This window comes from Chelonia mydas, chromosome 21 (assembly GCF_015237465.2).
Source record: "Chelonia mydas isolate rCheMyd1 chromosome 21, rCheMyd1.pri.v2, whole genome shotgun sequence".
Taxonomy (NCBI): domain Eukaryota; kingdom Metazoa; phylum Chordata; order Testudines; family Cheloniidae; genus Chelonia; species Chelonia mydas.
In genome coordinates this window covers 11,286,985-11,297,761 of record NC_051261.2, presented here as the reverse complement: position 1 = coordinate 11,297,761, position 10,777 = coordinate 11,286,985, and the positions used below count along the sequence as shown (strand labels likewise).

General features: G+C 47.6%; 1 protein-coding gene across 1 annotated transcript; it reads left to right on the top strand.

Moving 5' to 3' along the window:
• The first annotated feature begins 300 nt into the window (after window positions 1-300).
• On the top strand, window positions 301-5,144 carry LOC102936668 (60S ribosomal protein L10a). Its single transcript, XM_037884912.2, has 6 exons — window positions 301-448; window positions 1,526-1,600; window positions 1,820-1,900; window positions 2,297-2,445; window positions 2,967-3,139; window positions 4,946-5,144. Exons 1-6 carry the CDS (start codon window positions 444-446, stop codon window positions 5,114-5,116), a joined length of 654 nt encoding a protein of 217 aa, XP_037740840.1. The 5' UTR covers window positions 301-443; the 3' UTR covers window positions 5,117-5,144.
• The last annotated feature ends 5,633 nt before the right edge of the window (window positions 5,145-10,777 follow it).

Here is a 10,777-nt window from a genome sequence, read left to right as displayed (position 1 = left end):
TCTAGTGCAAAAGCATCTGCACCCAGCCCACTCGAGTCCAGCAGAGACTCTACAGGCTCAGAACAGACGCATGGGTTGAATCCCCCCCAACCAGGCCAACCCCCTGCCTGTAAACTGGAGCTCATTCCCATCTGCTCAATAATCAGGCACCAGCTCCTAGGAAAGATGCAGAAAAGCGTGCAATAAATAGGCAGCCTATGGTTTGCACGTAAAGGAAATAAAGCCCTCTCTGCTCACAAGTGTATCAGGCTGCCACAGCACCCAGCTCTATCCCAATGCTGGGCTGATCCCGCCCCTACAGTCTGCCTCTCTCAAGATGGCGCCCAGACCACCGCCACGTCTCGCGAGACCATGCTCTATTTATAGCGCGATCTGAGCACCGCCCCCTTCTTTCCGCCTGGCGGCGCCCGAGTATCCGGAGTCGGGGAGCGGCCGGTCCCAAGATGAGGTGCGTGTTGGGCGGGGGGGGGAGACTCAATCCGGTGCCATCCGCCCCCCAGATGACCCCGGCGGCGGGCCCGGTTCCCGCATTAGGCAGAGGGGGGCCCCGGTGCGGCCCTCCCGGGGGAATTGGCTCCGCACGGGGGCTGAGCCGGGGTGCGAGGGGCCGGTCTCTGCTCCCTCCCCGGCCGGCCGGCGGCGGGGCCCCTTGGCCAGGCGGGCTGGGTTCCGCCTGCGCCGGCCTGGCCCGGGCTCAGCGCTGGTCCCGGTAGCTTGCGGGCGGCTCTGTGCAGGTGGATCCCGGGGCAGAGAGCCGGGGCGTCCCCGCGCTGAGCCAGCCGGCCATGGCCTGGCCTGGTCGGATCAAGCGGGGCCGGCTGCTGCAGAGGGAGAGGACACAGCGGGGGGGTCCCCTGTTGTCCAGTCCCAGCTCCTGGCAGGCAGAGGTTTAGGGACACGTGGAGCATGGGCGAGTCCCTGGCCGTCTTGGCTCATAGCTGTTGATCGCCCTGCCCTCCATGAAGTTCGCTCGTTCTTTTGTGGACCCGGCTATATTTTACAAACCCTTTATACTCTCCCGCCTAGAATGGGCCCCTCCATGGTGGGGCTCAGGCTCACGGGGGGAGACCCCGTCACTGTGGCTGCTTTTCTGGCTTCAGTGTCTCCGGGGCTGTGGGATGAAATGGGCTGAAAAGAGACATTTTTACTGCATTTAAAAACGGAGTCCCCCGGCTGTGAGCGGCCTGAGAGTGACTGAAAGGTCGGTGGATCTCACAATTGGCCATGGTTGCTCTTCAGTTATTTTTGCGGTTTTCTGGGCCTGCACAGTGAACCTGGGCTTGTCCGTTTCATTTTTATCAGGGCTGCACTGACCCCAGACGGTTGTATTTGAGTTCACCTCATTACAGGGGAATGATTCATTCCATTCCCCCAGAATGCTGTGGGCTAAACAGCTCCCCTGGTTGGCGGGAATAAAGGTGGTTTTAGATGCTAATGTACCCGCAGTTGCAACCTGTCCAGAGGGATTCATTCAGTTGATCCTTTCAAGTGCCTGACCTGCTCTTTGTACCTTTCACATCTACAGCAGCAAAGTTTCCCGCGACACCTTGTATGAAGCCGTGAAGGAAGTCCTGCAAGGGACTCAAGTGAAACCACGCAAGTAAGAACTCTGCTCTGCTGTGGGTTGGGCCCTTCCCCAAATGCCAACTCCATGACTGGAAGTCTCTGGTGAAGAGAGAGGGTGAGGGGAAGGGTTTGTGGCAGAATGTCTGTGCTCTGCTAGATGTTACTGCAGCTTTTCCCCATGTTTATTGCTATTCATCTTGTTTTACTGGGGTCTTAAATTCTGACCTGGCCTGTTTCTTTTTCTGTTTTTCAGGTTTACGGAAACTGTGGAGTTGCAGATCAGTCTGAAAAACTATGATCCGCAGAAGGACAAGCGTTTCTCTGGCACAGTCAGGTTCGGCATTTTCTGATCCCACCCAGCCTTCAGCCTGCACCCCACTCCCTCCATGCACTTTGGATGTATGTGTGGTGAGCAGCAATTGACTGCTTGATACAATGGCAGGAGGGTGCAGTGCTGAATTGCCCGGGTAGTTCAGACCCCCCAGATCTCTACATGGGTGTGGCTGGACGGACCCCTACCCTGGGTCTTAAAACATGAGGGGAGGTGTGGTGAGGCTCCTGTGCTGATCCCACCGACCAATTGGAGAAGCCAGATTAGAGGCTGGTGGATGAAGAATCGCAGGTGACTGTGGTAAGGTTTTTTTGCTGTGGCTCTGTGTGTTCCCCTCAAGGTGTGTGGTGCTGGCAGTCCCTAGTGACAGTATGTGGTGTCCTCTTTCCTTCCTGACAGGCTCAAGTCCACCCCACGCCCCAAATTCTCAGTCTGCGTGCTGGGGGACCAGCAACACTGTGATGAGGCCAAAGCAGTTGAAATCCCTCACATGGACATCGAGGCTCTGAAGAAACTCAACAAGAATAAGAAGCTAGTGAAAAAGCTGGGTGAGTAGAATTCTGAAGGGCTAGAGCTGCCAGTATACCTGTAACACATCTCTGGCTGGGAAGGGGTGTCAGATAGTTAACACTCCTGCAGTACCAAATGTGACCAGTGTGGAGTTCCCCCCCAGCAGCCAGACTCCTGCTCACTGCCTTGTTAGGGACAACTTGGCTAAAGGGACAGGGCACCCTAGAGCTGAAGTATGATTGTTTGCTTGAGCATCTACTCATATTGTCTGGTCTTCTCTTTTGTGGTATAACTGCATCTACACTAGGTCATTTGGTATAAAATCACATTCCTAACAGATACTGGCAAAAGCCCTAGTGTAGGCCTGGCCTGCCTTGTGACTTAGTTCAAGAATCTCTGAAGATTCTGTAAATACACCAGGAACCTTGGGTGTGAACGCTTTAGTTAGTTGCTCTTAGAGAAACTTGCAAACTGCCGTTAGTTGAGGAGGAAATCAAACCCAAAATTAAAATGAGGATAAAATGGCAATCACCCATGCATTACATTTTTCCCTTCGTAGCTAAGAAGTATGATGCCTTCCTGGCTTCAGAGTCTCTCATCAAACAGATTCCTCGTATCCTGGGTCCGGGTCTGAACAAAGCTGGCAAGTTCCCCTCCCTCCTCACCCACAATGAGAACATGGTGGCCAAGATCGACGAGGTCAAGTCTACCATCAAATTTCAAATGAAGAAGGTAAAAAAAAAAGAGAAGTAAAGTCCAACCTCAGAAGTCAGTTATGTGGCCTGTGGGGGGTGGGATTTAATGAAGCAACTGGCTGCCTGCCAGGGTATGTGGATTTCTACACTCAGGGCTGAACTGCAAGTATCCGTCAGCTTCTTTCTTAAGATAATGATAAAGCCACTGATCAGTATCCAGTCAGTCACCTTCTGTGCATTTAGGGAACAAAACTAGAGCATTCAGCTCCTGAGGGGAGAATGTAACTTGTCAGTAGGTGACTTTCTCTTTTCTCCCAAAAAAAACCACAACTGGAGGAGAGCCTGATATTGCAGAATGCTGGGGGGCCCTAAATGTTCACTGAAGTGGGTGGGAGTTGAGGGCGTTTGGCATCTTGAAGGAAGAGATGAGCGCCTTGTGTGATAAGCTCCTGACACTGCAGGGATGTGGTTCAGTTTCAGTTAGCCAGGAATTAGAACAGGCTTGTACCATACAAGTCAGTGCTTTTGTAGTAGTGTAAGCTTCGGGCATGAGGCTGTGTAAGGGAATTTCACAGCAGCTACAGTGCAGAATTTTGACTTTCTAGAGTCTTGCCCTGTCTTGACTTTGAAGAAAAGTCACTATAGGGAGCAGAATCATATTTTAGAACAAAGCAGCTCTAATTCAAATGCATATTCATCATCTGTTGGGTACCATGATGGTGTAAACCTGACTCATTAATTCAGTTAGCAAGTCTGGTTCTAAGGCTTAAGCACACATTTAACTACTCTGCTAAATCAGCTCCAGCCTATCTGAAGAGAACTATTCCTGATCAACCTTAACAGGGCACCTGCTTTAAAACAGTTTGAAAGGAAATTAAGTCACGGTTTTTATAAGCTCTTTTTTCTTCAGTCTGTAGTTTGGCTATATGCTTCAGCTCAGCAAACTTGGCATCAGGGACTTGGCCTTGGGTGCATGTTCTTTATTCGGTCACTAGAAAGACTTGTTTTGGTGGTTAGGGGTAAAAAGCATGTTAGCTCTGTATTTTACAATATGCAAAATTTAAGCAGTTGGTATGGGGGGTTGTGCTAATCTGTGCAGCATGGGTTAATGCTGGGCAGTATTTGAGACTGTTAATAAATCAGGCCCTTGATTAGGCGTTAGACTTGGGTTCTGTTCCTTGGTGTGCTGTTGGTTCTGTATGCCTGAGATTAGCCTCATTTTACAGATAGGGAATGATATTTACTGTCTTTGTAGAGCACTCCGAACAGAGGATGAAACCACAGCGATGTACGTTGTCAGATTTTCACCAAAGCTTGCAGTGAGATGTTAATGTGTGTGGAAGCCAGTTGTCAAACTTAACATGAGCTCTTTAGCCTTCTAGCTACTGATATGCAAACTGGAAGAGCAGGTTTTGAGCTGTTAAACATCATTCAGCTCTAGAATATATGAATTTACAGATCTTGTATTTACTGGGTCCATAGCTTTTTAAAATGGTTGGAATGTATAGAGCAGCATTTACAGGCCACAGAAAGACAGAAATTTTAAACCACATACATTTGATTTATCCCTTTAAAAAAAAAAATAAAAAATTGGGACTGAAACCCAGCCCAAGAGAAATTCCAAAGTCAGGCCCTTAATGTTAATTACCTGTGAAAAGTCTTTGGTGGCTGTAGGTTTCAGCTAGTGCAGGGTGGTCTGTAAAGGGACGATAGTTAGACTTCAACTCTGCTGGCTAAGTTTTGATCCTGCTGTCCTTGTTTAATACATGTTCCTTTCCAGTCAAGGCAGTTCCCTGCAAAGTCTACACCCTTAGTCTAATGACACTGCTTTCTATGTTGCCAGGTGCTCTGTCTGGCTGTGGCTGTTGGCCATGTGAAAATGACGGAGGATGAGCTAGTCTACAACATTCACCTGGCCATCAATTTCCTGGTGTCCTTGCTGAAGAAGAACTGGCAGAACGTGCGTGCATTGTACATCAAAAGCACCATGGGCAAGCCACAGCGCCTCTACTAAACTGGCAGTAATAAATGGTTCTAGACTACCCCGTTGCTGTCTCTTATCTGCTGAGTTGGGTGGGAAATTTGATTAGTTTGTCTTTTACTGAGAGACCCACAAACAAGGGAGAATTAGCATATTTTTGCTTTAAAACTGATGATGGGGGTACAGGTAACATTAAACTATTTAAACTTTTTTTTAAAATGGTTATTAGATTTGACTACCCTTTAATGGATATATAGATGCAACAGGTTAATAGTCCCTTTAGAATGAAAAGGGGCCCAGGAGCAGCCACCTCGCCAACACCTGGGACAGACAAAAGCGTAAATGCAGAAAACATCTTCTCATGAATATCCACAGAACAGCTACACTTGGTGCAGTGGTGGGGGAAGTGTTTACATCTAATCCTAGAAACTGTGGAGGTCCTGTGCACAAGTGCCATTAAAACCTTCCCCTTGTGGGGGGGTGGAATTTCAAATGAAGGGGAAGCAGGCCCTGCCTGGACCCAGACTCCCTAATGAGTATCTTCCTTTGAGGGTCTGGCCTGTTTTTTTCCATAGTCAGTTCTGCCCTGCTGCTGGGTTCCACAGTTCCAGCTTTTTCACCCAGCTCTCTTTCAGCAACAGCATAACCTTCCTGAAACGAACTCTACCCCTGCCCTGAGCTGGGCCTGATTTATATAGGCCCCAAACTCCTCCCAGCAGCCTCTGCATTAATGGTTATTAGAGCCAGCTGGACCCCACCCTCTTGTTCTAATTTCCTGGGCATGGCCACTATTTACAGCTGCTGCTTGGAAGATTGACTCTTTCCTACCCTGTGATGGTTTACACTGTCACAGCTGGTCATCCCTAATACTAGGGCTCTGAGGATAGTGAGGGAGGATCAGAAATGGGAAATGAGATGGGGGCTGAGGAATGAGTGATAGGAAATGTAGGATGAGAAGAAGGTGATAGGAGCTAGGTGCAATAAGCAGCAGTGGGATGGGGTAGTGCAGTGCTTGAGGATTAAGAATGGAAACCAGGTTTGGGTATTGGAAGGGATTAAGAATTGGAGTGGATGAGGTTAGAGCACACCAACCTGAGCTTCCCCATTCACCTACCACTCATCACCACCTCATGGGCAGCAGAGAACTCCCAGCTGCTATGGAAGCAGAGAAAGACAAAAACTCAGCCTTGAAGAATCTGTGCTAGCACTGGGGATGGGACTCCTCATGGTGTAAAGTTACTTTAGGGGTATTTGCAGTATTGGTGTTTTAGGATGACATCCGTGAGATTGCAGTGCTTTTGAAATTTCTCTAATCTCTGAAAGAAAACAATCTCAGGTCCCACTTTTAGAAATCTTCAAAATAAGTAGCAGAACCAATTTCTAAAAGATCAACAACACCAAGAAATTCAATTTAATAATTAAAAAGACAATACAAAATGCAAACATTTCTTTTTACAAAGTTCAGATACAATTTTTTGAATCAAGTGCAAATAACTTTATGAACTACGTCTTTTTCATCACTTAATCATTTTGTGGGAGATGCTAAATTGTGGCCCACTGCAAAAGGCAGATATAAATATTCCAATTTATTTTTTTAAACCAACCCTTTGTTTACTACACTGAAACATTCACTACATCAAAAAGTGGGTGATGGAGTTTTCAGGCTTTCAAACCTTTTCTATTTTCTTGCCTTGGGGCAGGGGCAGGTTTAGCACAAGGAACTGAAGCAGGGTTTGATGGTGTACAGAACATCTGGTAAGCTCTTCCTCATAGTCCCCAAAAGGGTTGTCTGAAGGAAACACCAGTCAGTGGCATGTTCTACAAATGAGGCCATTAAAACTATTTTTCTGTCCATTCTAATAGCTGGCTGCATAATACAATTCAATACATTTACTGACAATGGGAAATCTTAAGTGACTAATTAACATAGGACTCTAGATTATGGAGGAAATAATTATTTACCTGTGGTAGTAAGTCACAGCTATATGTCTGAACCTGCAATTCATTCAAAGGAGTAGTGCCATGCCTACAAATGCTTACTACTAGCGTGTAGCTTATCAGTGACCAGACCGAAGGAAGCCATTGAGGGCTAGTTACTGAAGCACATACCATGGTTTTTGCAGGATCAGGGCTGTCGATGTGAGCGGGACTGATGTCAAAGGCCTGTTCGTGGCACTAAGGCTGCAATATCAGGCCCATAGATTATGCAAACAAAAAATGTATTGAAAGGCCAAGAATTTCCAAAGGGCGTGGAGACTGAGGGCTCGACTTCTGTCACCTTGAGGCCTGATTTCCAGAGGGAGGTGCACAGCACTGTGTGAAAATCAGGGCACTTTTAAGGCATCCCACGAGTCACCCAAGGTCACACGTCACTTGAAAATCTTGTCCAATGAGCCTAAATAACCTGTTCCCCTGCTGCTGTTGCCATGTTTCCCTTCAGAGGGGCCGTGAAGCCGGAGCAATGGGTTTCACAGTGGTTATAACCTGTAGCATTGTGGCGGTTAGGTTCAGAATGCAGCAGTCTCATTTTGAAATGCAAGATGCTCCATGGTTTTAAATAGCACTAGACACACTATGTCCAGCAGGTTCAGGGATGTTTTTTAATTAAACCATACCTGAAATTTGGCCTTTAGACTTGATCATGTCCCTTTACACCCCTACACTGCTGCATGCATTCTGAACCCCAAAAATAGAGCCTTGTGCCTTTTCCACTGGGGAGTCTGCTGCAGATACCATGGAAGTGGCAGGCATCTCAGCCCATAGGTGTCCAACTTCTGAGAAGACCCAGCAGCGGGGGGCAAATACACAGATGGCATGAAAAAACACAACCCCTCACGAGAGATGCAATCGGGATGAAGGGGATAGAATTGAGCAACGCTCAGCCAGTGCTCATCCGATTGGTGGGACGAGACGATACAGCAATGAATTCCTGGGGGCAGCAGTAGAACAAAGCTGCAGAGACAGACGTTGGGGGGAGAAAGAAAATATGGGACATCAGCTGCTATCTGCTCAAGAGATACCCTAGCTCCCTGTCCCTGCTAACTGCCATGAGAGTGTATTGTGTAATAAATAATCAAATGGTAGTGGTGCCTCCGATGGGCTGTGTGTTTTCCATATGTTCAAGAAGGAACGGTCCCTGCCCCGAGTTGCTCATAGTCAAAGGACACAAGGAGACAGTGACTGCGGGAAGTGGAGCAACAAATAGGAAACCTGTATACAAGTCAACTGGATTCACCACACGGCAGAAGTGGGTCTTTAAAGAGAGATGTAAATTTGGACAGGATGTGGTCACTGAGATTGCACCAGGCATACGGGACTGCCCGGAAGAAGGCACAAAGGCTAGAGGCTGACAACTGGGCAGCCATGGGAGGGAATAGTGGTGGAGTGGGGGTCGGGGGTGACACGAAGCCAGACAAGGGAGGATAAGGAGGAAGAGGCAGTTAGATAGCACCTTGGACAAAGAGGTGATATGATTGTGGAGGGAGATCCAGCAAACTGGTGCGATCTGCATGGAAGAGTTGTTAAGTGGCTGCATTTTGCACAGTGGTGTGCGTGGACACGGGAGGCCATAGGAAGAGTCTCATGAGGGCCTGACAGATCTGGCTGCGGAGATAGCAGGTAAAGAACAGGTCTGAGGTTAACAAGGAAGGAGTGGCAGGATTTGGAAATGGCCTGCGTGCCTGGGGCAAGGGAGAGTGAGGAGCCAGATATCATCTCAAGGTTGCTGTCAATGGGGACCAAGAGAAGGAATGGGAGAGAAGTTTTGGCTACGTTCAGTTCTAGCTGATGAGATATCAGATGAGATGTGGGGCTATGGCGGATGTGGAGATTGGCAAGACATCGACAGAGAGGTGATACTTGCAGCCATTAAAGGCCAGTCAAGATCAAATGGAGAAGCAGGAGCTCAGCTGGCCTAAGGTGTCTCTCACTGGGCTCCCAAAGGGAGGCTCCCAAGGTCCCAAGGTTTGAAAACGCTAGCTTAAATATTAGTGTTTTTCAGGGAGGCAACTGCTGGACTTGGCCCCGGGAAGCTCTGTGATTGCACATGGAAGGGGAGCTGGCCACAAGACAACCTCCCTAGTGAGATGTGGCCCGCACTGTGACTAAGTTTGAGAACCCCTGCAGGAGGCAGCAGATTTTCAAAAAAACCTAAGGGATTTAGAAGCACATTTTATCAGATGTCAATGGGACTTGTGCATCTCCCCCATAGACATGGTGATTTTTCAAGGTTGAATTAACTAAGGGACTGATGGAGCTTTGGCCATTAGATTCCCCAAGCGGTTTAATACCGCAATGTCCCAGCAAACTCGGCAGTCATGGAACATGTTCGGGCGGACCCTGAATTTCTCTGCACCTCATTCGGCGATTCCTAGTTCACACGGAACTCCCACAAAAGTCAATGGGAATTCTGCCTCAATAGCCAGCCTTGCTTCTTCCAACTCTTCAGGAAATGGAAACAGATTAGCTGGTTTCTTCATGAAAATATAAACAAGCACTTGGATAAAGCAGGCAACATCTAAGGCTGGTGAGATCAGCACCAGGGGCTGCTTACAAACCAAACTGAAGTTCACAGCAGCCTGAGACACAGGAGCCAATAAGCGTGAAGGGAATCTCCACTGGAACAAACTAGCTTCCACGTCTTATATTTCATCACTGTTCTCTACTGGACAGAATCTGCTCTGTTCCAGCATTGCAATCTATGTCTGGAGCCTCGTTCTTCCCCCCATGCTGTTTTTATGTAACTCCCATTAACTTCAGTGGAGTAATTCCTGATTTACACTGGGGTGAATGAGACGAGAATCAGGCTGTTCATGCCTGGAGACCTACTGACGACAAGATAAGCCTCCGTACTACTGCAGCTAATGGAGAGGATCTGTTAGACCGAATGACAGAAGTCTGAGAGCCTTCTGAGTAGCATTCTGGGTTCTAGAATTCATGCTGCAGAGCGAAGGAGTATAACCGGCAACCAAGTGTAAACTGGTAACTGCATCCAATAGCAGAGACCTGGCACAAACTGACCACACTGGAGACACTTGTGGATGAGAAAAGAGCTTGTGCTTTCCAGTCGTCAGGGAAAGATTCAACTGATTAAGGGGGAGGAGGGAATAAAAGCTTCACTGGTAAAAGGAACATCAAGTGGATTTGCCTTATTAGGGACCAATATCAGAAGAAAAGCTTCCAAAGTCTGAAAACGTCATCACGTTAATTGAAGCCTTGGTTTGTTTTTGTTTTGTTGTTACAAACACACATTCTCATTTCTCAGGCAGGTATAAATATTGTAGTTTCTAGTAGAAAAAACTTCCCTCTAAATAATATAAAGAAGACTCAAATGATTGCACTTAATACATATGAAAAAGGTAGAAAGGACGATATCCTAGTGCACAAACATTTACTCCTGCTCTTCACATCGCTTGCTTTTCTGTCGACGAGTTACTCTTTGGCAGAGCTTGTAAGAGAGTCTGGTCTCTTGGCACAAGTGTCCATGGGGGAAAAAAATGAATCCATCTGAAAGGCTTCTCGTTCATTACCTTTTTTCTCCCATTCATCCAGACGTTCTACAAGACCGTGGCTTGGCCATGCTTTCTTCAAATGCAGAGAGACCAACCCAGCTCCCTGGAGAGATGCAGATCTCCCACCCACTGGAACTGCCATTTGCCGTGATGCTTTTCAGCTTTTTCTTTTTTTTTTTTTTTA